Source organism: Bufo gargarizans, chromosome 9 (assembly GCF_014858855.1).
Source record: "Bufo gargarizans isolate SCDJY-AF-19 chromosome 9, ASM1485885v1, whole genome shotgun sequence".
Lineage (NCBI taxonomy): Eukaryota > Metazoa > Chordata > Amphibia > Anura > Bufonidae > Bufo > Bufo gargarizans.
In genome coordinates, this window is record NC_058088.1 from 13421717 (window position 1) to 13449237 (window position 27521).

Here is a 27521-nt window from a genome sequence, read left to right on the forward strand (position 1 = left end):
AGCTCACAGTAGTGCTGAATATTTTTATTTACTTAATACAGGGCTCCATAGATTATTTTTGAATGGCCCGCACCTATAGGGGGGCACAGGCAACTTACCCACAATCAGAGCTGGTGTCCGCCGCATAAGCCATGGGATCACCTCGTGACTGGACCTACGGTAGTGATCATACTTACCTGATACTCCTCGCTGGGTTCCGGCTCCATCACCAGCTCTGCAAGTTTTCCCCGCATCAACATCCATTTTGACAGGGGGGGCATGACCGCTGCAGCCAATAACTGGCCACAGCAGTGCCGGGTCACCTGCTACATGGGTGACTCCTGGCATTTCTTGGATGTGATTATGGACTATCAGGGCATTACAGGGAGAGGAATATGAGGAGATAACTACAACTTTCAGCATCTCCAGACTGTTATTATAGGGCAACAGTGGACATGACAGGGAGAGGGATATGAGGAGAGAACAACAATTCCCTTTATGTTTAGACTGTGATTATGGGGCATCGGTTAACATTACATGGGTAGGTATACAACAGGAGAGAACTACAACTCTCAGAATGACCAGCCTGTTAATGTGGACTATCAAAGGACATTACAGGGAGTGGGTATAATGAAAGTACCACAACTTCTAGCATTTGACAACTTATAGAGGAAGATAAACCAGTAACCTCCCCTCCATACACGGCACAGGAACTCCAGTCCCTTATATTGTGACATCACTACTTCTCCTCTGCACTGCTAACCTCTGTCTCTTCCTGCACTGGTCACATGATGATGACATCACTCTGGTCCATCACCACTGCTTACCTCTCTCCAGTTCTGAGCTTTTTTGCCAATAAAATTGATTTCCCCCCAACTTTTCCACAAGATTCTGTGTGTAGGAAGGACCCTAAAAGTAAATAATTTGTCCTCCTACTGCTCCTGCCATCCTGGGTCTAGCAGTCTGGGCCCCCTGCTGGTTTATGCCCCATAGCAGCCACTATAGCTTCTATGGCGGTAGTTATGCCCCTGCTTGAAAGTTTTCTATCTTTGCCAGACCATAGTGGTTTCCAGTAATTTGGGCATGGGTTTTTCTTGTGATTAAATATACCAGCACTCTGAACCAAAATTTGCTGGAACCTTAAATGAATTGATCTCTGTCATAATCCAACCATATAAGTTCAGAAATGGAAGCCATGATACTAATGTGAACAGAGGCTTTACTGTGTCCAGTGCTGTTATTATATCATCTGTATCCTATCCTGTTTCTATCTTGAGGATCATGAATGGTCACGAGATCTTCATGATGAGAAATGTCTCGGCTCTGACTGTGAGACATCAGGTCTTATTTTTTCACTTTAATGGTGTTTTACAGGCCAAACTTATTGAAGATTGATCCCTAGGAAAGGTCCTCAATATCCTATTAGCCGTGACTCAGGCACTGCACAGTGTATGGAGCTGTGTAGCTTTGATGCTAGCGAAAATAGCCGATTGACAGGAGCCCCGGAAGTTGGATCTAGTCCATCTGATATTGATGACGTATCCAAATGATGTAATCCATAATAAGTCCTGGAAAACCCCTTGAACCTTTTCAGGTTACCTAGTATAGTGCTATCTTTAGCCTAAGTTACAGCTCAAAAGCCAGAGAATACACATAAAAGATTCAATTTTATGACTTCATATAAATGAAATGAAACAAAACAATTTAAAATAAAAAAAATATAAAATAAAAAATCCCTATCATAGAAAATAAATATAACGTTTTTTTCCATAGAGATAACTTAAAAAAGCACCATTAAGGGTTAAAATCAAAATAATCCACACTCACTCTTACTGATCCCCCGCAGCTACCGTTCAGATACTTCTCTGGTCCCCCTTCCATCTCCACTTTCTGGTCGTTGCTCATTACGGAGGAAACGGGAGGAAAGTCCTTCTCAGCCGATCAATACATCGGGGTGGATCACCATTACAGTCAGTGATTGGCTGAGTGGGCTTCTGTTTTTATTTTTTAACCGTTTGTGGTTTTTTTTTAAGAAAATTGAGCTTCGGGGCAAACCTCTTTACATTTGATCTGGGAAAAGACACAAACCAGGCCTAGACGATAAACAAAGGTTATAGCCAGGCCGAAGGTTGGCATACAGGTTATTGATTGGGCCAAATAGCAATACCAGGCACAGCCTGTTTGATAATTATGGCACTGGTTTTGGCAGAAGACACAAATAATTTACAGTATATAGCTGCAACAGTCCATGCCATTAATTCGCAACACTGGAAGTAAGAATTAAACAGTTCTTGTTTGGAAATTGGAGGTGGCAAAAATTGATCCTATATTGCCATATATGCAATTTCGGGGTGATATAGTTATTTCACCTGCTTATGACAGTTATCATCAGAAATGTTGAAAGGGTAACCTGGTTGTGAGATGTTATCTCCTATCCACTAGATAAGGGATAACTATTAGATCAGTGGAGGTCCTACCACTGAGACCACCACCAGTCACATGAACGAGGACCCTGTAACCCTTGGGACACCCCAAAATAAACAAAGTGGCAGGTCAGACATAAGCCCTACTACTCCATTCATCTCTATAGGAGTTTCTAAATAGTCAAGCAATATACTGGACTGTCTGCAGAACTCCCGTAGAGGTGCAGTGGTCAGAGTGGCAAAGGGGTGCAGGGTCCCTGTTGTAGACAGCGATGGGTGTCCCAGGACCCCCTCTGATCTAATAGGTTTCACCTATCCTGTGGATAAGGGATTCATTTCTCACAACCGAAATACCCCTTTAAAGGGAATGTGTCATCAGTAAATTACCTATTGTCTAAATCACTTTTTTTTAAAATAATTTTTGATTATTTTAAATTTTTCATGTCAATGTCAATATTTAAACAAAATCCATAAAACCCTGAAGTTTTTGCACTGGCTACTAAGCCTAATAACAGGCTCCACTTCTTGGTCTGTACAGATCACTTTACTGTACTTATCTACTTATCTGTCATTCTAATCCTGCCTGTAATGATATCACCTCTGTCTATAGATAAGATCCACCATTCACAATAGACTTCTGCACAGGTCACAGAGCATGCCGAGAAAACTCACCCATAAAAGTCAATGAGGTCCACTCCTGACCACTGTGTTTATGGACCATGGGGCTTCTGTAAATCAATTTCTAAACTCTGTTAAGAACAGCTCAGGCAAGATGGCCGCCCCCATAATCATATTCAGGAAATAGAATATTAAAATCTATAATCAGAAAATAAAAACTGATCAGAAAACGGGAGATGTGTCACTATCTGGTTTTAACTGGCAGATAAAATATTTGGTGACACATTTCCTTTAAATCATATCTTTTTCATCGTTATTTAGAGAATTAAATGACACAGAGATACGAGAATAATTTCTGATTATCTGATCATTTGATAGCATGTTAATTACTAGTGATGAGCAGAATAGGCAATATTCATATTTGCGATATATCCTGAATATTTGGCCTAATATTCACCCTAAATTTGTAAATTCTAGAATTTGTGACCTCCAGTCATTATTTTCTTGATTGCGAAAATTGGCAATCAAAAAATTTGCGATAAAAAATATGCGATCAACACTACTCCTAAAGTCAAAGATATTGCAGCCTTCTCATTGGCGCACAAGCAAAAAGCGGTGAGGGATCATGGGTACTGATGAAAAAAATCTAGAATATTCGCAATAACAAAGATATAGCACTATATACTAGATATTCACGAATTCTCAAAGTGCCAATATTTGCGATAAAAAATTGTGATTGGAATATTCACGATGAACACTATTAATTACTGACTTGGTCACATTCATTATATAAATAATTTTTAATTACAGTGCCGAATTGGGGCATCGCCTTGCTTACCTTGGTATCCTTTTTGGCCCTGGCTTTGCTTCTAGGACTTCCTTTTGGGGTAAGTATCTGATTTATTTTACAGTTTAGTTCCATATGACTATATTATATGAAAATACTGTATATATTTAAATATATTATTTTCTGCTTTACTAAAAGTTTTTATTTTCTGTAAACTACATTATGCCTATTTTTATATTGCTACATTGTCTTCCTACATGATCAATTGGTTTGTTATTTCTTATAGTCTGGAAAAAAAAAAAAAAGTGTTAAAGGGGGTTTCTGGGAGTTTTACACTGATCTATCCTCGGGATAGATCATCAGTATCTGATTGGTGGGGGTTCAACGCCCGGGACCCCCGCCAATCATCTGTTTGATAAGGCAGTGGTGCTCACAGTAGCGCCGTGGTCTTCTTGTATCTTTTCCTAGGCCATGAGTCACGTTCATGGTCATACGGTATAGGCACAGCTCAGCGCTATAGAAGTGAAAGAGGCTGAGCTTCCATACCAAGCACAGCTGCTATCAAATGTACGGCACTGTCCTTGGTTTGCTGAGAGAAGCCTGTGGCACTAATGCGAGCTCCAGTGTCTTCTCGAACAGCTGATCAGTGTGGGTCCAGGGTGTTGGACCCACACTGTTCAGATACTGATGATGTATCCAGAGGGCAGGTCATCAGTCTAAAACTCTCGGAAAACCCCTTTAAGGAATTGCCACTAAAACACATTTCTGAGACATAGCATTGTTTTATCGCAATGTAAAGCCAACTAATGGCAACATGGTGAAAACAAGGAGATTTATCAAGACCAGCATTTTGAACCCCTGTGCCACCGGAGGATGTGCTTCATTTATGATGAGGTGCATGCCACGTCATAAATGAAGTGCACCCTCTGGCGGTCCATGCACCTGGAATAAAATCGACACCAGCCTCTAGCTGAAATAGATTGCAATCATCATTTGCACCAGGAAAGTAGCATCTATGGTGATAAATCTGCCTGTACCAATCACCCGGTCCCAACCATGTTTTCAGAAAGTGGAAAACAAAAGTGGCAAAACACCACTTGTGCAAAAAGTTTTCCACAAATGGCTTTGAAAAAGTCACAAACCAGATGTTTGTGACATTTTTCAATAGTTTTCTGTCGCATGTAGATGATAAATCTCCCTAAATGTGCTGCAATGAGACATAATTCACTACAAGTCCTGGGTTGCTTTTTATATATTTTTCATAACATTATGCATATAATGAGGAATGTCTACATTTTCTTAAAATCCTGCATCAGTCTTCTTCAAAGTGAGTCTGTCTGTAGTTTTGACCACGTTAAACTGCTAACAGCACTCAGTGGAGGCTGGGGAGATCCGTTCAAATAGATTGTACCTTTTGTGGAGCTTTTCTTGTCAGGAATAGTCAGAATTCAAACTATTATTCTCCAAATACTGGTCCTGCAAGTGTCCATGAGGAGAAGCTTCACTGTGAATGCTCTCTGCATTCACCTGTGGAACAGACAGTGAGTGTAGACCCATTGTGCCAACTATCCTGTTTAGCTTTGGGCCAACCTAAGGGCATTGTACTGATGGTCCCCTGGTATTCACCTTTTAACGCCTATACAGGGATGTGGAACCAACCAGGATGCTACCTCCTATTGACCTATTCTTCTTCATAGAGTCCAGGACATAGCTATTTTGCAGGAGCCATGTTCAGCAGCTATGTAGCTGTATGTTGTCATGGGGTCATCTATGCTTTAGAGGATATTCCATCCAGCCTTTCCTTCTCCCTGACCTTTCTCTCTGACTCCTCATGTTCCATGGCAACCTGGATAATTCATTGCAATGACCAAAGATCCACTTTAAATAGTAGAAGCAGTAAAGAAATAGAAAATGTTGCTTTACACTCAAAGTATGAAGGGATAGGGCCTCTGGGGAGGACACATGATGATGTTCCACCTATCCAATAGATAGATTTGTCCATAATGATGTCACCATCATTCATCATGATTAGTGTTGGTCGAGCACCAAAGTGCTCGGGATACTCGGATGCTCTACAATGGAAGTCAATGGGAGACCCGAGCATTAAACCACACACCCCCTGCTCTGAAGAGGGGAGGGTGTCTGGTTCACATGAAAAGGTCAGAAATTGATGGAAACACCAGTGAAATTGTTCGGGAACAGCATAGTGAGGATGTCTGGCAGCAGACCAGCGTCCTTCACTCACTGTGCCTGCGCCTAATACTAAACTGGACGGCCCTTATGCCTCATTAGAAAAATCACAGACAAGAAATACCCCTAAAATTTTACTTTTACTAGATACATTTAAGATTAGAACACAAAAACTCCAAAATAAATTGTAAATAATCGATCTAAAATCATAATTATAGACACATGCCCACGCTAGGATACAAATGGTGCATGTATATATAAACAGATAAGCGGAACAACCAGACGACAATATCAGGATAGTATACTTCAATCAAAGCAAGGCAACAGCATTAGGTGAGATCCATAACTCATGGTTACTTGATACCAAATGCTACGATCAGCAGGTCTTCAGGGGAAACAGTCAAGATGGGGTGGCAGGGAAGATTAACTTTCCCTAAGATAACCCTACCACTAGCCCTGCCTAAATGTGGAACAGCCACCAAAATGGGGCGATCCCACCTCTAGGTAGCTGACACCTCTGATACTCTGGTTGTCCCTTCTCCAAACTTCACTTCCCGACGCGTTTCCCCAAGTGACGATATCCACGTGGTTCATCAGGGGAATCAGGAAGCAGCAAAGGTGGATACCCAATACTGCTCACACATATCCATTAGATTCAGGAAACACATAACATTGTGGGCACCTAGATAGAAAGAGCGCCCTTACGTTCAAACTCGTATTCGGCCGAACACCATGATGTGCCGAGCATGCTTGCCCAACACTAATGATGATGTCATCATGTATCGGCAAATATTGATAAAAGGTTGAATGTTCTATCATGTATATTATGGAATAGGAGGGGATATGAGACTCAAAAACTAAAGTATCTTACAATCTTAACATGGATCGCAAACTAAACCCAGATAACCTCTGTAGTGCATATCAATTTCAGTAATGAAATCTACATTCCAACATGATCAATGCATGTTTCTTCATCATACAGATTGCAGCCTGTAAACGAAGGTCACATTCTTACCATGTGAACAGAGCCCAGGCATGTTCCGATGTCTCCACCACCTACAGTACATACCATGGACATTGGAACTGTAGAGAACCGATACATGACCCAGAAGGTGGAGCCCCAAGAGGATGCATTCCAAGGCAGTGATGAATTCAGCTCAAGGCTTCAGTGTGGAGAGAACCCTAAGTAACTGATCAAGACTCTAATCTGGACTTGGTATTTGTTGCAATCATGATCACTCATTACTAAGAAGGGGTTTAGAAATGGACACTGCAGATTTTCAAAATAAAATGAACATTGGTGACACTAGCCCAAAAAATGTAGTTCCACCTGATGGACCATCTTGGACAGAGGCAGAACTTTCCCAGAAGGGAATCAAATGCTCACTAATTTATTGTACAGGTTTTTTTTTAAGTTTTTATGTTTTAAGTGCAACAGTTAGCAAGATCAACCCTATAGTTGTGAAAATTGGTTGTGCCATTCCTGGGAAAATACTTAACACAATTAAGGGCTTTAATGCCCCCAGGGGTGGGTCCTAGCCCTTGAGTGCACCTCACATCCTCAGCTTTCATGTGCTGGCCACGCCGCTTTTTTCTATGTGTCAATATCTGTCATTGCTTATGTGATTGCTTTATATGCTTGCACATGGTTCTATTTATCACATGTACTATACTGTAGGCTCGTATTATTGGATGCTTTCTGTTTTCTACTACAGATGAACCCCAGTTTATTTTTGTATGCGCAAATTTATAGCTTTATTTTCATGACCGATGACGCAATGGCGCTTTTCTTGTTATTTATGATTAAAGTAAATTGAAAAACCTTTTGCATTCTTTGTTGAGACTCATAAAAAAATTGGCGGCTTTTTAATTGCTTTTCAATTGAGCTTGAAGGGAGAAGGATCTACCGTATCACTGAGTTGATTGTTACATTTGAGGAGTTACTCATTGACATATGACACAATACACCCATTACTACAGATCATTTATAGCCCGGCATTTTCAAGTTCAACCAATACACAGCCCTCTTAAATAACTGTCAAATGATTGTCATGAAAAAAGGACTTAACATTTCTACTGAAAACCCAAATATTCAAGTGAGACTCCATTTGCAATGCCCCCAGTCTTCACACACTTCACTCACAGGTCAATAAATGTGGAGAATTCTATTGATTTCAAAGTATTCCAAATAAAATTTGGCCAATAAAAAAATACATATGGATGACCACCAAGCTTTTGAGTAGAAGAACCTAGCTTAACTGGAACGTACAGTGGGTGTGGACTGTAACAAATAACCAGTTTGACTTTGTACTAAATCTAAAAGCATTGCCCTAATGGTTCCTCCGTATTCACCTTTTAACCCCTGTACAGGGATCTAGACTCCGCTGCAGGGAACCATTCCTGCAATCCACTACCTAATATGTGTGTATTTCAGATACCAATCCCAAAGTCGCAATAGGCTGAGTATTTGCGTAGTCCATGTAGCAGTTACAAGGTCAGGCCAGTTGGCAAGGAGCAGAATTGGTAGACAGGCAAAGTGCAGTACGTGGGTAATAAGACAAGAGAACACACTTTAGCTGGTTACTAGACGCTAGAAAACCTGAAAGCTCAGGCAAGGAGGGGGATCCACAGCCTAGCTACATAGGAAGGCTGATCAGCACCTTAGAGGGGTTGTGTCATCTCATACATATCACAGAGGTAGAACCTGCACCTATCTTTAGAATGGAGCCCGCAAAGTGAAGGATGATGCACTGCTCTTGCGCACCCGCCTTCCATTAATTTCTATAGGAGTGCTGAGAATAGTCGAGTGCTGACTTGGCTATTTCCGACAGCCCCATAGAAGTGAATGGAGCTGTGGCTGCACTTGCGCAATGTGCTTCCTTTTAATTTCAATGGGACTTTTGAAAATAGCTGAGCACACCGCTTGGCTATTTTCGTCAGTCCCGTAGTAATGAATTGATGATGGCCATGTATGTGTGGTTTTAGAGATAGGTCCCATCTCTGTGACCGGCTCCTAACAGACATTGAGAGCATGTCCTAATGATATGCCCCCAATGTATGAGATAGCACAACCCCTTCAAGGCCTCATGCACACGATTGTATCTGTTTATAGCAACAAAAACACGGATCCACAAGACATGGATTATGTCCGTGTTTTGTCTGTATTGCATCCGCTGTTTTTTTTTTAGACCCATAGAAATGAATGGTTCAGTGGGCAATCTGCAAAAAAATGCTGACTGGATACAAAATACGGTTGTGTGCACGAGGCCTAATCAGCAGCTGGACAGGGAGCAAGAGAAAGGATTAACTCTATCAGTGCTGTTAGGAAGTTCACTGAGCACCAGTCCCAAATCACACAGGGGGCGACGCCTGTTCAGGAAAGTAAGACAGCGGCACACAGGAGCGTAACAATAACGTATCTTGTTGCACCCTTATATGTGTGATATGGATGACTTAGCTTTTTAGGGTTAATGAAAGTCCTCCCTGAACTTTTAGAAATGTTATTGCAACAAAGCTACCATTTTAGATTTTTTATTTTAATTTTATTTCCTGACATTTTGTAGTTCAGGAAAGTAGGACAGCGGCACACAGGAGCGTAACATTAATGTATCTTGTTGAACCCTTATATGTGTGATATGGATGACTGAGGTTTTTAGGGTTAATGAAAGTCCTCCCTGAACTTTTAGAAATTTAATTGGAACAAAGCTACCATTTTATAATATTATTTTTATTTTTATTTCCTGACATTTTATTGTTGTAGAGTCTGTGCAGCAATTTTGTCTAGTTGACAACACTGCTGCTTCTGATAAATTCTGACAGCACGCTGCTCTTGGCTGTTGTGAGCTCAGGGCTGACTTCACTGATCTGCTTTACTAAAAGTCTCTTCTCTTTGTCCTTCCCCTCCCTCCTTTCTGAATAGCATAGTGTTAGGGTTCGGCTACATGGTGATCTTGTTCATCGGACAGCTGTTATGCCCAAGGTTTGCAGTGGGATTGCAGTATTGCAGTGCTAGCATAGAAATGAATGGGATACAAACCCAACTCACACATTTTCTGCAAACACATAATCACAAAAACTCCAACACGGGTAGGCAATTTGCCTTGATAAGCGTATTAGAGAACGCAAGCATGAGAGGTCCGTCTGTGTCCATCCCTCTTCTTCCTCCTCTGTCAGTAAACCTTCCGGATCCAAGGCTCCTGAAGAATCCGAGGATCCAATGCAGGTTGATGCTGCGACATCTCAGCAGCAGAGGGAGCATTGCCAAAAGAACAGACTGTGCTTCTACTACGGCAGCCCGCTCATCAAGTATGATCCTGCCCTGCGAAAACAAAGGCAGAAAACTTCATTGCCTGAGAGACGTTCAGGGAGGTCACTCAGATGCACAGGCATTTCCCGGGAAGTGTGGTAGAAAACTTCTGCCTGTGAGTTTATCTTCACAGGGAAGGACTGTTACTGGTTATGCTTTTGTTGATTTGGGGTCCGCTGCAAATTTTGTTAATTAGGATTTTATTTCTGCTCTGGGTCTTGTAGTGAGCGAAGTACATGAGCCCATTTCGGTAAACACCACTCCATTGGCCAGAGGGTTTATAGAATTACAGACTATTGATTTAGTTATGACAGTTGTGATCCACTATTAAAAAATGTTCACTTTTGGTTTTGCACAATTTATCTGCTGACACTGTTTTGGGGTTACCCTGGTTGAAGAACCACTCACCAAATTTTGATTGGCGTACAGGACAGCTGATTACGTGCAAACTTTTGAAATTACTCATGTGGATATACATACTGTAAAGTTGCGCAATATTAGTTTTATTAAATGTTTTTGATTAAATGATTCCTTTTTTAATCACGCAGCGCCTGTTAGAGAGAGGATATGATGACCTCCGTTCACACGCGGACAAAAAGGTCATCATTCTTGAAATCATTGATGAGCTGAGAAGGGTGCAAGGTGGGAAACACACCCCATTGGCCATGCTGAAGAAGTGGTCGGATCTCAAGCGGCGGCATCATGAGAGAATCCGCCAGATCCGGGATACTCACTGTCCAGGTACAATGATTACTGAGTGTTGGTGAAATAAACAAAAGTAACGTAATGCTGCGTTACATTTATTATTTGTGATGATTATTTTTACATAAGTCTAATTTGTTATTATAGGTGCTCGCCTTGCCTCTGTCAGACGCAGGCCTGCCAGTAGGGATTCGTGGGAGGTGTCTGCGTCTGAGGGGGAGGAGCAGGAGCAGCCAGGGACCTCAGGGCCCACAAATGCCCCTGCACCACCACAGGAGGAGGACGAGGCTGGACCGTCAGCCCTACAAGAGTCCCCCCCCCCAATTTTGGAGGATGATGAAGAGGAGGAAGAGGATGATGACGGAGTTGTCACCACCCCACACAAGGAGGGTAAATATGTGCTTTTGCTGTTTAAACTCATTCACACACACACGTATTAGTTTAGTTATATTGGATAACAGAAAGTCCCACACTTACAGTTCATTACAAGCAGGGTAACAAGACAGTACTATCGCAACACTCCTTACAGTCTGTCACTGTTCTGGTTCCCTTCTCAGATTGTTCTGTGTTGGGATGGCCTGTCCATACTTTATCTTAACAGCCTTTTTAACAGCACCGTTATGAGAACATAGGATGGAGTATGTGTGAGACCTGTCCCACCCAATGTCTATGTTAACTATTTAAAACCCATTCAAAAATCTATATTAAAGACAAAACCCCAGAAACCAAACAGGTGTGCTGATTCCAGACGTACTGATTAACGTAAATTATCTCCCTGAGGCATACATTCCCTTTGAGACATACCAAGCATCCCTGATTCTCCCCTTTGGTTTACTACAGTGCATATAGCAACTTCAATCCTTAGTTTCTAAATATAAAATTGTTTGAATAAAATTTTTAATAATTATGGCAAAAATAAAGTTATAATAAGAACACTATTGTGCCAACGATCTGCCAACCCTGTCGTACTTTGCCACAGTCACCATACATGGCTCTTTTACTCAAGAGTAAAGACTCTATATATCAAATTATTATTTTTTTAACAGTACTTAAAGCATTGAAAAAAAAATTTCAACGGGACTATAGGACCCTAATCAGGCAGTTCCGGGAGCAGCACTGCCGAAAAATAAGGGAGATCAGGCTGCAGTACTCCCACCAGATGGCTGTTTTGGAGGAGCAGCACAACAAGTACATGGGGGAGCTCATGGACCTCCATGATCAACTAAAGGCCTTGCCTTAAGGCACATTGTTAATTTATTTTATTTTGTTAATTTGTTATTAATATACTATTTTCATGGTTAAAAAATATTGTGTGTTTGTTTTTATTTGATTAATTGGAGTTTTATTATTAATTTCAAAACATTAGGTTACAGTAAGGCCCCTATACTCCATCACAAACTCATCAGTAGACTGACAAACATCACCTGCAGGTACATATAAAAGGGACATTATTTGTCCTACACAGAACTTCAATGCATATTGATAAAAGCAGTAGTCCTTGATAATCGTTGAGTATATGGCCTACACATAATTATTAAGCAATTGGATAATATCAGCATTTATGGTTGGTATAGGCCTTATAATCCACCGTTAATCTCAGAATCATCTTGACAAACCAGCAGCAGGCATATGGTTACATTGTAGTTTAAGGTCTACACATAGCCCTGACTCACTCTGCAGGAACAGACAGCAGAATGTTATTAGTTTTTAGCATTAAGTGTAAAAGAAAATTACAATTTTTTCTCTATTATTCGTTAATCCAATTTTTTGGGGGAAAATAAAAACAATTGAAGACATCAAGTTTCACCTATAAATACAAGAAATAACTATTTTCAACATAAATACATTATTCTTAAAATTGACATAAACTTGACGGATTGATAATATTATAAGAATGTTATAAGAATATAAATTTGTATCCAGCCAATTAAATCATTAGTAACAAAAATGTTATTATTATTAAAAGAGCTCAATTAATAAGACTGAGAACTAATATCAAATTTATTTAGAAATAATTGTGGATACCCCACAAAAAATAAAATAAAAAAAGGCATGTTGTAAAAACTAAACAGCATGGATCCTTTATAGAGCACTTATTACAAAAAGATGTAAATATCCTGGCATTGCTTCCGCCAAACAGACCGAAAAATGTGATTACATGACTCAGAGTATAAGAATTCAGAAACTGGTGAGGAAATTATATAGTAGGTATTTTTTTTATTACATTTTTTTAAAGCTGTGTCTACATATATTTTGCATGTGCAAATTATCATTAACAAAACCGGATTGTCACACGGATGAGTATAACGCCAGTCAGACCCAACCATGTAGATAGGTCAACACGGAAGTCAGTCATCCCTCCCAGGACAATAGACAACACAATGTTCGAACCTTAATCCGTAGCAAAAAAAATAAAAAAAATAAAAATAAAAAAAACGTAATTTTTCATTAGGTTCATCAATAAGTCCAGTACAATTTTTAGTGCACAAGACCTTTTGACAAGGGAAGGCCACATGCGGTCCACAACTTGCTACATCGTGAACCACAACACTGGCGCCCCAAACTAAATTTTTTTAAAAATAAAACATAATAAAATTAAATAAAGTAAAATAAAAAAAAAAAATTTTTTTTAAATATTATTTTTTAGATACATATTTCTTTGTATAAATATTGACAGTACATATATAAGTAGAAAAAGTGATCCATGCTGGTTGCCTACGCAGGATTAATAACCTTCATGTTTAACAGTTAACACTGTAGTAAAATGTAGACTCAAAAGTTATGATTCATAACTATTCCGCATAAGGGAATTAAATAACCGTTAAGTACACTATTATGAAAAAAATATATACTGTCGTAAAGGTCTCAAAAATTAGGTCTAATGCTCCCTAAACCACTAGTTCACATTTGATATAAGATGCATGATGGCATTGTCTTCTTGAAGACTGCTCATGGCATCATGGCAGAAAACATTAATTAATATATTATTAACCTGGTCACTTGATCTGTTGAATTAGTCCTGTGACCTAATTCTTTCAAAACATACTGTTGCTCAATGCTGAACATAAACTCGAACAACTGTAGCAACTCCAGAATATAGCACTGGACCCACAGGCTTGTACAGTAGGCACTAGGCATGATGGGCTTTTTTAGTTGAGCGTATCACTCTGGAACATGTTAAATCCTGAATTATCCGACAACATAAAATTATGAAATTGATCCAGAGTCCGATCTATAAGCTCCCTAGCATATACATTTTTCATAGATCAAAATTAAATAAATATTATATGGTTTTTCATAAGGGTATTGAAAATAAATGTTCAGTACCAATGTCTTGAGTTCCCTTTTCATTGTGCTTTTTAAAAAAGCACCTACTTTCACTGTTAAACATTTCAAAGGATTTTGATTGTGGTTTTAGCAAGATTTTTTCCCCTAAATTTATTTTTGTTATTGCTAATCAGGATAATAACGTTTATATTTACATATATCTTAATATATCAACCTTTTACTTATCAGTTCTACACTTCATTTTTTTTAAAGTGTTCATAACATTTATTACACACATTTTAGGACTCAGGTCAATCTATGAATATTTCGCTCTATGTTTGATACTTGACACTGTATTGACTTTTCTGTAAATTATAAGCATAATTTTTACAGAAGCAGAATATATACAGTCATGTGAAAAAATTAGGACACCCTTTGAAAGCATGTGGTTTTTTGTAACATTTTTAATAAAAGGTTATTTCATCTCCGTTTCAACAATACAGAGAGATTAAAGTAATCCAACTAAACAAAGAAAACTGAAGAAAAGTCTTTTCAAGATCTTCTGTAAATGTAATTCTACAAAAATGCCTATTCTAACTGAGGAAAAAGATAGGACACCCTCACATGTATTCCCTCTTAAATTGGCTCAGATCTCACACAGGTATATCACACCAGGTGCACATAATTAGTAGATCGTTACTCTGCATGTTGAATGAGGCTTGCCCTATTTAAACCTCAGACATTTAGTTTGGTGTGCTCCTGACTGTTGAAGTGAGAGTGAGCACCATGGTGAGAGCAAAAGAGCTGTCAGAGGACTTCAGAAAAAAGATTGTAGCAGCCTATGAGTCTGGGAAGGGATTTAAAAAGATCACAAAAGATTTTGAAATCAGCCATTCCACTGTCCGGAAGATAGTCTACAAGTGGAGGGCTTTCAAAACAACTGCCAACATGCCCAGGACTGGTCGCCCCAGCAAGTTCACCCCAAGAGCAGACCGCAAGATGCTAAAAGAGGTCTCCAAAAACCCTAAAGTGTCATCTCGAGAACTACAGCAGGCTCTGGCTACTGTTGATGTAGAAGTACATGCCTCTACAATCAGAAAGAGACTGTACAAGTTTAACTTGCATGGGAGGTGTGCAAGGAGGAAACCTTTGCTTTCCAAGAGAAACATCGAGGCCAGACTGACACTTGCCAGAGATAAAGTTGACAAAGACCAGGACTTCTGGAATAATGTTCTTTGGACAGATGAGTCCAAAATTGAATTATTTGGACACAACAGCAGAGGACATGTTTGGCGTAAACCAAACACAGCATTCCAAGAAAAGAACCTCATACCAACTGTGAAGCATGGAGGTGGAAGTGTCATGGTTTGGGGCTGCTTTGCTGCAGCAGGACCTGGTCAGCTCACCATCATAGAATCCACGATGAATTCTACTGTGTATCAGAAGGTGCTTGAAGAACATGTGAGACCATCAGTTAGAAAATTAAAGCTGAAGCGGAACTGGACCATGCAACATGACAATGACCCAAAACATACTAGTAAATCAACCAAAGATTGGCTGAAAAAGAAGAAATGGAGAGTCCTGGAATGGCCAAGTCAAAGTCCAGATTTGAATCCCATTGAGATGCTGTGGGGTGACTTGAAAAGGGCTGTACGTGCAAGAAACCCCTCAAACATCTCACAGCTGAAAAAGTTCTGCATTGAGGAGTGGGGTAAAATTTCCTCAGACCGATGTTGAAGACTGGTAGATGGCTACAAGAACCGTCTCACTACAGTTATTTCAGCCAAAGGAGGTAACACTCGCTATTAGGGGCAAGGGTGTCCTATCTTTTTCCTCAGTTAGAATAGGCATTTTTGTAGAATGACATTTACAGAAGATCTTGAAAAGACTTTTCTTCAGTTTTCTTTGTTTAGTTGGATTACTTTAATCTCTCTGTATTGTTGAAACGGAGATGAAATAACCTTTTATTAAAAATGTTACAAAAAACCACATGCTTTCAAAGGGTGTCCAAATTTTTTCACATGACTGTATATTTCTGCATTGTTGTTTATGAAATTAAAAGAAAAAGAATACGGAGAAGAAAAATATATAAACACATTACTTAATTTTCAACTTGGTTGCTCCAATAATATTATCTAGTAAAAATAACGTATTTAATTTTGTAAGTGTACTAAAGAAATAGTATTAAAGCTACAATTTAAGGCCAAAATAAATTGTAAACCTGTAAGACATCAGCATTGAAATATAAACTATGAAGTTAAATTAATAGAAAAATAGTATACACATCAAAGCACAAATTGTAGTCTTATTAGGCCCCTACATGACTCATATAGATCAGGACAGTCAGCTGCATCCACCAGAGGATATTTTAAAATGGTATAGTATGAGGCCCACATATAGCTAGGCTCAAATCAGCAGGACATGCAGCAGCAGCAGTAGATCAAGTGTTTTTAGGCCCCTAGATGACTCAGATATATCAGGAGTCTGTACAGGCGGCAGCATCGAATAGAGGATATTTGAAAATGGTATTGAATGAGGCCCACATATAGCTAGGCCAAAATCAGCAGGACATGCATCAGCAGTAGATCAAGTGTTTTTAGGCCCCTAGATGACTCAGATATATCAGGAGTCTGGACAGGCGGTAGCATCCAACAGAGGATATTTTAAAATGGTATTGAATGAGCCCCACGTATAGCTAGGCTCAAATCAGCAGGACATGTAGCAGAAGTAGATCGAGTGTTTTTAGGCCCCTAGATGACTCAGATATATCAGGAGTCTGGACAGGCGGCAGCATCCAACAGAGGATATTTTAAAATGGTGTTGAATGAGGCCCACATATAGCTAGGCCCAAATCAACAGGACATGCAGCAGCAGCAGCAGTAGATAGAGTGTTTTTAGGCCCCTAGATGACTCGGATATATCAGGAGTCTGGACAGGCGGCAGCATCAAATAGAGGATATTTGAAAATGGTATTGAATGAGGCCCACCTATAGCTAGGCCCAAATCAGCAGGACATGCAGCAGCAGCAGCAGCAGTAGATCAAGTGTTTTTAGGCCCCTAGATGACTCATATGTATTTAGAGTCTGGACAGGCGGCAGCATCCAACAGAGGATATTTTAAAATGGTATAGAATAAGGCCCACATATAGCTAGGCCCAAATCAGCAGGAAATGCAGCAGCAGCAGTAGATAGAGTGTTTTTAGGCCCCTAGATGACTCAGATATATCAGGAGTCTGGACAGACGGCAGCATCCAACAGAGGATATTTGAAAATGGTATTGAATGAGGCCCACATATAGCTAGGCTCACATCAGCAGGACATGCAGTAGCAGTAGATCAAGTTTTTTTAGGCCCCTAGATGACTCAGATATATCAGGAGTCTAGACAGGCGGCAGCATCGAACAGAGGATATTTTAAAATGGTATTGAATGAGGCCCACATATAGCTAGGCTCAAATCAACAGGACATGCAGCAGCAGCAGCAGCAGTAGATCGAGTGTTTTGAGGCCCCTAGATGAATCAGATATATCAGGAGTCTGGACAGGTGGCAGCATCCAACAGAGGATATTTTAAAATGGTATAGTATGAGGCCCACATATAGCTAGGCTCAAATCATCAGGACATGCAGCAGCAGCAGTAGATCGAGTGTTTTTAGGCCCCTAGATGACTCATATATAGGAGTCTGGACAGGTGGCAGCATCGAACAGAGGATATTTGAAAATGGTATTGAATGAGGCCCATATATAGCTAAGCCCAAATCAGCAGGACATGCAGCAGCAGCAGCAGCAGCAGCAGCAGTAGATCAAGTGTTTTTAGGCCCCTAGATGACTCAGATATATCAGGAGTCTGAACAGGCGGCAGCATCCAACAGAGGATATTTTAAAATGGTATTGAATGAGGCCCACATATAGCTAGGCTCAAATCAGCAGGACATGCAGCAGCAGCAGCAGCAGCAGTAGATTGAGTGTTTTTAGGCGCCTAGATGACTCAGATATATCAGGAGTCTGGACAGGCGGCAGCATCCAACAGAGGATATTTTAAAATGGTGTTGAATGAGGCCCACATATAGCTAGGCCCAAATCAACAGGACATGCAGCAGCAGCAGCAGTAGATAGAGTGTTTTTAGGCCCCTAGATGACTCGGATATATCAGGAGTCTGGACAGGCGGCAGCATCAAATAGAGGATATTTGAAAATGGTATTGAATGAGGCCCACCTATAGCTAGGCCCAAATCAGCAGGACATGCAGCAGCAGCAGCAGCAGCAGTAGATCAAGTGTTTTTAGGCCCCTAGATGACTCATATATATCAAGAGTCTGGACAGGCGGCAGCATCCAACAGAGGATATTTGAAAATGGTATTGAATGAGGCCCACATATAGCTAGGCCCAAAGCAGCAGGACATGCAGCAGCAGCAGCAGTAGATAAAGTGTTTTTAGGCCCCTAGATGACTCGGATATATCAGGAGTCTGGACAGGCGGCAGCATCCAACAGAGGATATTTTAAAATGGTATAGAATAAGGCCCACATATAGCTAGGCCCATATCAGCAGGAAATGCAGCAGCAGCAGTAGATCGAGTGTTTTTAGGCCCCTAGATGACTCAGATATATCAGGAGTCTGGACAGGCGGCAGCATCCAACAGAGGATATTTGAAAATGGTATTGAATGAGGCCCACATATAGCTAGGCTCACATCAGCAGGACATGCAGCAGCAGTAGATCAAGTGTTTTTAGGCCCCTAGATGAATCAGATATATCAGGAGTCTGGACAGGTGGCAGCATCCAATAGAGGATATTTTAAAATGGTATAGTATGAGGCCCACATATAGCTAGGCTCAAATCAGCAGGACATGCAGAAGCAGCAGTAGATCGAGTGTTTTTAGGCCCCTAGATGACTCATATATAGGAGTCTGGACAGGCGGCAGCATCGAACAGAGGATATTTGAAAATGGTATGGAATGAGGCCCATATATAGCTAGGCCCAAATCAGCAGGACATGCAGCAGCAGCAGTAGATCAAGTGTTTTTAGGCCCCTAGATGACTCAGATATATCAGGAGTCTGGACAGGCGGCAGCATCCAACAGAGGATATTTTAAAATGGTATTGAATGAGGCCCACATATAGCTAGGCTCAAATCAGCAGGACATGTAGCAGCAGCAGCAGTAGATCGAGTGTTTTTAGGCCCCTAGATGACTCAGATATATCAGGAGTCTGGACAGGCGGCAGCATCCAACAGAGGATATTTTAAAATGGTATTGAATGAGGCCCACATATAGCTAGGCACAAAATCAGCAGGACAGGCGGCAGGAGCAGCTAAATGTGCATCCGCAACATATTACCATAAATGGCCCCACCAACAAACAGGGGCAGCACCAACACTAAAATAATACACCTTACATTGTATCATTTTCTAACTAAGCAGCATGAATGTGAATTCATGAATGGACCACCCATCAGACCATGAACACAACCCAAAACTAAATAAAAACAAGTTATATTTTGAATTTCATAGTCTAAAACTGTAATGTCGTAACATATATAATAAATTAAATATTTACATTGAAAAAATGTTTTTACTAAAGCAATTTGACATTTTGAACACACTCTATTTTCAATTAATCAATCAGGTATACTTTATGCCAGCAACATTCATCCATAATTTTCAATATAAGGCGCATCAATTCTGTAGCGGACCACTGTGTTAACGCAGCATGACTCAACGTGTTCTGATTCCTCTGAGACAGAGGGATAAAGGACTGCAAGGGTTTAGTAGTGTCTCTGTTGTCCTGTGTCTGTGAGGAGGAATATGTAACGCAGTTGGCCATACCCATACACGATTGTCGCTGCTCACATCCAGCGCTAACGACATGTGCACGTCCACACCGTCCTGGCGCTAACAGAGCCCAGAAGTCAGTGAAGAAGTTGCTTGGCCTGGGCCAGTTGTGTTAGTGTCCATGTCATTAAGAAACATTAAAAAACAACGGAGAATTGGAGGGAGAGCAAAGGAGAGGGATGAACAAGGGACCCTTATATAGTGAGAGGTAGACTACTTTCTGATTGGTTGCTAGGGTTGTTGCTAAGCTGTGACAATGCCTTCTCATTGGCTATAAGCAAGACTAGGGAGGGGTTAGCAATCACCTCACATGGAATACAATAAAAAAAATACGAATATTTGGTTTACGAATAATTCGCAATATTATACTATTCGCCGAAGCTGACGCAATAGACTAACAACCTTACATTATACGAATAGAATTATGCGAATGATTAATGATCGATTTTTCGCATTACAAGAACCGTTGTAAAATGGGCTACATGCAATGGTATTTGAAGGGTCACTCAGTAAGTACACAATAGGATGTCTGGTAATAGTTGAGTGCCAATTATTCTCTCAATATACGCTATATGTGAAATACTTGCTAACAGTAGTTTAGGCGGGAAAACCATAACACAAATAGTTTTTCTTTTGCAAATGTAATGGCAGCGAATTTTCGCGTACAATACTATACATTTAAAGTGCTAAAATTAAATGGGTATTGATACTTATCGGCACGGTTGCTTGTCATGGAACATGACTTAGCCTTTGCGAAAAATCGTCTTTACAATATGCGAGTGGATCGGATCGCACACAAGCTTTAAGCAATAAGCTGTTTACAGTAGTTCAGAAGGGCTAACCATTACACGAACTATAATTTTTTATGAATATGATAGTAGCGAATTTTCGCATAAAATACATTGAGTGTTTAAATTGTGAGTAAGGATACTGAACACTTTTGACATGTCAAGTGAATTCTCGGCACGGTTGCTTGTCATGGAAGATTACTTAGCCTTTGCGAATAATCGTCTTTACAATATGCGAGTGGATCAGATCACACACAAGCTTTAAGCAAGAGCATAGTAATGCTTGACTGATGAAAGAATGAATAGGAATATTTCGAATATAGTGCTATATTCGTAAATCACGAATATAGCACTATATTAGAAATATACGGATTAAGAATGGGTCTGGGATTGTCAGTTTGCCAATTGCCATTAGGCTATAATATTTAAGCGCATACTTAGGGATACTATGCGCTTGATTCTAGTTGGTAAAAGCATTTGAGTAAAGTAATGCAGTAGAATAATCAGGATGTTAAAGGAACTTTGATGATTAGAATTTACGAATATGGAGAATATAGTGCCATATTCGTAATTGCCGAATATAGCACTATCTTCGTCAAATTCGAATATCCAACACAGCAGTTGTCAGTTGCGATGCAATTAATAGGCTTAGTTAATATTGATTATTTGTGAGAACAACAGTGATGGGAAAAATAGAAATAGGGAGGTTTTTATTAAGTTACATTTTCTGAAATACAAAACTTATAATATTTGAGTTCTTTAATATGCATTGGGCCTAATAAATTATCTTTCTATGATTTGATTTAGCTTCAGAGGAAACGAATATTCGTTTTAACGAATACAGAGTCAAATATTCTAAATCTTCGTGAATTCTCGAAGTTACGATATTCGCGAAAAATATTCGCAATTCGAATATTCGCGCTCAACACTATTACACACATGGACGTACAGTGTCATGATGATGATGATGTTGTACCCGCTGCTGCTTCCTTTGCTGAGGTGTCAGATACAAGTGAAGTGGTTGATGATGACGATGTGTCCGTGGATGCCATGTGGGTGCCTGCTCGAAGAGAAGAAGAAGAGGGGGAAAGTTCAGAAGGGGAGACAGAGAGAAGGAGGAGACGAGTTGGAAGCAGAGGAGGTTGTCGCAAGGAGCTAGTGGCACAGTCAGACAGCATGTATCGGCACCCGGGGTCAGCTAGACAGCACGCCAATCAACGCATGCTGTTGCCACCACCAGAATGCCGTCATTGCAAAGCTCAGCAGTGTGGCATTTTTTTTGTGTGTCTGCCTCTGACAACAGCGATGCCATTTGCAACCTGTGCCAAAAGAAACTGAGTCGTGGGAAATCTAACACCCACCTAGGTACAACTGCTTTGCGAAGGCACATGATCGCACATCACAAAAGCCTTTGGGATCAACACATGATGACAAGTAGAAGCAGCACACAAGCTCAAAGCCACCATCCTCCTCCTGGTCCAGCATCTTCAGCCACGTCAACCACTGCTGTCCTCCTTGCCCCCTCTTAATCACCCGCCACTCCGCCTCTCACCTTCAGCAGTTCCATCTCATCTGCCCACAGTCAGGTGTCTGTAAAGGAAATGTTTGAGCGTAAGAAACCAATGTCACAGAGTCACCCCCTTGCCCGGCGTCTGACAGCTGGCTTGATGGAACTCTTAGCCTGCCAGCTTTTACCATACCAGCTGGTGGAGTCTGAGGCCTTCAAAAAATTTGTTGCTATTGGGACACCACAGTGGAAGGTACCCGGACAAATTTTTTTTCAAATAAGGGAATCCCAAACCTCTACTTAGTGATTAAAAAGGAAGTCATGGCATCTCTGGCATACAGATACCTGGTCTGCAAAGCACGGTCAGGACAGGTATATCACCTACACTGCGCATTGGGTCAACCTGCTGACGGCTGCCAAGCATGGAATGCGTGGCTCTGCAGCGGAGTTGGTGACACCGCCACAACTTGCAGGCAGGCCTACTGCCACCTCCTCTACACCTCCTACTCCATCCTCTTCGATAACCTCCTCGGCTGAGTCCTCTTCTGCTGCGGCGTCTGGCTGCACATCAACTGAATCCCCAGCTCCCCAGGGGCTATTCCACATCCCGGATAAGACAGTGTCACGCTGTCTTGGGGTTGACTTGCCTGAAAGCAGAGAGCCACACCGGACCAGCACTCCTGTCCGCCCTGAATGAATCAGTGGCTGACCCCGCACCAACTGGAGATTGGCAAAGTGGTGTGTGACAATGGAAGCAATTTGTTGGTGGCATTGAATTTGGGCAAGTTGTCACATGTGCCGTGCATGGCACATGTGTTGAATCTCATCGTACAACGCTTTGTGTCTAAGTACCCAGGCTTACAGGACGTCCTCAAGCAGGCGAGGAAGGTGTGTGGCCATTTCAGACGTTCCTACACGGCCATGGCGCACTTTTCAGACATTCAGCGCCGAAACAACATGCCAGTGAGGCGCTTGATTTGCGACAGCCCGACACGTTGGAATTCAACACTCCTAATGTTCGACCACCTGCTCCAACAAGAAAAAGCCATCAATAAGTATTTGTATGACCGGGGTGATAGGACAGCCTCTGTGGAGCTGGGAATTTTTTTGCCACATTACTGGACGCTCATGCGCAATGCCTGTAGGCTCATGCATCCTTTTGAGGAGGTGACAAACCTAGTCAGTCGCACCAAAGGCACCATCAGCGACTTCATTCCATTTGTTTTCTTCCTGGAGCGTGCCCTGCGAAGAGTGCTGGACCAGGCTGTAGATGAGCGTGAAGAGGAAGAGGAAGAGTTGTGGTCACCATCACCACCAGAAACAGCCTTGTCATCATTGCTTGTCGGACCTGCGTTAACGCTGCAAGAGGAGTATAAGGAAGAGGAGTCAGAGGAGGAATGTGGCTTTGAGGAGGAGGAAGACCGACCACAGCAGGCATCCCAGGGTGCTCGTTGTTGTCACCTATCTGGGACCCGTGGCTGGGGAGAAGAACAGACCGTCAATGACATCAGTGAAGAGGAGGAACGGGAAATGAGTAGCTCGGCATCCAACCTTGTGCAAATGTGGTCTTTCATGCTGTCATGTTTGTTGAGGGACCCTTGTATAAAAAGGATGAAGGAGAATGACCTGTACTGGGTGGCCATGCTATTAGAACCCCGGTATAAGCAGAAAGTGGCGGAAATGTTACCAAATTACCGGAAGTCAGAAAGGATGCAGCAATTCAAAACCAAACTAAAAAATATGCTTTACACAGCTTATAAGGGGGATGTCACAGCACAACGGGAATCTAACAGGGGAAGAGGGGAAAATAATCTTCCTCCTACCATAACCATGGCTACCTTGCCTTAACTGCAGATAGCGACACTCTGAGGAGCGATGAACCCCTTGACTACTGGGTGTGCAGGCTTGACCTGTGGCCTGAACTATCCCAGTTTGCGATAGAACTTCTGACCTGCCCCGCTTCAAGTGTCCTGTCAGAAAGGACCTTCAGTGCACTAGGAGGCATTGTCATTGACAAAAGAAGTCACCTCGGTCAAAAAAGTGTTGATTACCTTACCTTCATTAAGATGAATGAGGCATGGATTCCGAAGGGACTGACAGTGGGGGATACGTTTGACAAAAAAAAAGGCCTGATGACATGTCTTGGCCTCAAAATGGTCCCCATGCTGCTGTATTTAATGTCTGCATACCGAATGACTTTCGTGAATTCTCCGCCACCAACTCGGGTTCAAGCCACAATGTTTTAGTCACCTTTCTGCCAGGAAAACATCAATTTTTCCGGCCGCTACTACAGCAGCGGCTGCAACAATACCAGATTTTTCAGGCATGTGTACATGCCAAATTTTTCTGGCCTATAGTACTGCACTGTGGCTGCAAAAACAAAACAAAAAAAAACACATACATGTGTCAATTCCCCTTCGTGATCGGTACCTTGTTGTGGTGAAGGGGCTTGCGTATCACAATGAAGCGATCATCACCTCTATGAGTGTGTTGGCAATGTTGCCACACCCCAGATAAGGCCGTTGCTTCATTATGATCAGACTGAAAGCGATTGGCTGGATAATTTTTCATAGAAAAAACATTTTTTTTTTTGTTTTAAGTTGTATGGGTTTTTAATACATAAAATAAAAAAATCGTAATAAAGTCTCTTAATAGTTTATTAGAAATAATGCAGACAATTTAAAAAATCCCCATCAATTCCAATACAAAGCAAGTACAGAGCTCAGAACAAAATTATTTCAGGATGTCGTTAATTCGACAATGATTAATCAATTCGACACACGTCCCCGGATAGGGGCGTAACAGGGATTAAACTAATGAGAAGGGTGTGACAGTAAATTGCACGGCGCAGACGCAGTGACCCTGGATTTAAACAAAGGGGAGGGAGCCAGCGCTTTTTTAAGCATCTCCCCGTTCGAAAAATCTATTTAATAAATGGACCCCAGATTAGGGATGTCACGTAACAGGGATTAAACTGATGAGAATAGTACTACAGAAAATACCACTCATATCGCGTGTGACAGTAAATTGTACGGCGCAGATGCAGTGACCGTGGCGTGGAATTAAACAAAGGGGAGGGAGCTGTTTTTTTTTAACCATCTCCCCATTCGAAAAATTAATTCAATTCAGCTTTCCGGGACCCTTGGTGTTGTACGTGGCTGGGTGGAGGAAGAAACCTTCAATGACATCAAGGGGACATGGCTAGCTTGGTATCCAACCTTGTGCAAATGGGAAGTTTGCTGTTGGGCAAATGGACTGTTTGCGGTTGTTTGCGGTGAATTAAAAGGGGAGTTTGGTCTGTCAATGTCTGTGAAGCGGGTGTAACCCTTACACTAGCTGATCGATACAACATCATACCTGATCGTATACACACACTGGATGTTTTAAACCACGTTGTTCCCAAAAATTTTGGATTGTTAGCTGATTTATGCCCTTTATGGATTAAAATCCAACTCTGCGTCAACTATGTAATTTTCCATGGGAGTTTTGCCATGGATCCCCCTCCGGCATGCCACAGTCCAGGTGTCCATCACTACTGTGGCTAGAAAGAGTCCCTGTGGGTTTTAAAATTCGCCTGCCTATTGAAGTAAATTTTTTAAGCCTCACACAGTGTTATTTTTTGTTCTGGTATTAGCATCTGGGATAAAGTTTTTTTATATATTTCAAAGGGAAGGCCATTGCACCCTGGAGTTTTTTCAGGTTTCACCTTACCCACAACCTTGTTTATTTCTACTGTCAATATTTATTTTTCTAAATATTCCTTTTGAGCCTGAGATAGCTCTCTCAAAGCAATCTGTTCTAAATATAGGTCCAAATCCTGTTTCGAGTATTGTACCCTAGACTTATAAAGTTCCTAGAAATATTCCACAAAAACTTTTTTAATTCCTTCAGGTGAACTAATTATTTCATCCATTTTATCTCTAATCACCCCTATCCAGGATTTCCCTCTTTGATTTTTGACAATACTTGCTAAAATTTGACCAATCTTTTCTCCCTCTGAGACCAACCGGATCCCTTGAAAGAGCAATTCTTTCCTACTTCTATCTAGCTGATGTATTTTTAACTTTTCCTGTTCTTCCTCCCAAACTGTCCTATTATATTCAGTGGGTTGCGTTATACATGCTATTCTTGCTTCTTCTAATTTTTTTTTCCAGTACATTATCTCTTTCTTTAGTACTTTTCTTCCAGTAATTCACCCTTTTAACCAGCAGTCCTCTTAAGTATGCCTTGGCAGTATCCCAAACAATCAATCTGCTAGCAGAATGATTATTCTCCTGGAAAAAGATTTTTAATTCCTCCATTATACTCTCTTTATCTGGAATCAGCGATAAGTTAAACTTGAACAATGGCAAAATATTATTTCTATTCAAATCCAGTTCCATTACCACAGCACTATGATCTGATAAAGCCATAGGCAAATACTTTATCTTAATCCTATTTTGGGGCATTAGATTTTTATTTCCCAGGGCCATATCTATTCTTGACCAGGTTTGATGTGATTTAGAATAGCAGGAATACATGGTTTCTTCCGGGTTCTGAAAGCGCCAAACATCAATCCAATTAATTTCCTGGGCTGGTTTAAACAAATCTACATTTTGTGTTCTTCCCCCTCTGCTAGATGTTCTTTCCCTGAGTGGATCCATTACCGCATTGTAATCTCCCATCGCAATCATTATACATTCTGGTCTATACAACATGAATCTATGCAATTCATACAAGACGTCTGGCTTATATGGTGGTGGAATATATATATTTGCGATTACCATTTTAACCCCCTTCTATATTACATTGTAAAAAGAGGTATCTACCACAGTCGTCGGCCTCATATGCAACACACTCAAATTTGATCTTATCATGTATCAAAATTGAGACCCCTCTAGAATAGGTAGTATATACCGAATGGTACCCTTCTCTAAATTCTGAACAGAGTGTTCCAAAACGGGGTGTATTTCTAGGTTAAATTGTACACTGACTAATCCAGATGTTGTAGATTGCCAAAAAAGCGTTTTTTTTTTGTAACAGAATATAAAAGCTGTATATATTAAACTTGAATTTAACACTTGCAGATCAGGAAAATACTGTTTTTTGGCAAAAAAGTCAGTTTTTAAAACCCCAGAAAATGATAGG

At 40.9% G+C, this 27521-nt stretch overlaps 1 protein-coding gene across 1 annotated transcript in view; it reads left to right on the forward strand.

Annotated features, from left to right (window-relative positions):
* Window positions 1-7067: 7067 nt before the first annotated feature.
* LOC122946657 (mucin-17-like) overlaps window positions 7068-27521 on the forward strand; it is a 75762-nt gene continuing 55308 nt past the window's right edge. The window contains exons 1-4 of the mRNA XM_044306415.1: window positions 7068-7183; window positions 10171-10396; window positions 10852-11044; window positions 11153-11300. Of these exons, the coding sequence (XP_044162350.1) occupies window positions 7068-7183; window positions 10171-10396; window positions 10852-11044; window positions 11153-11300 (683 nt within the window). The remainder of the gene's footprint in view (window positions 7184-10170; window positions 10397-10851; window positions 11045-11152; window positions 11301-27521) is intronic.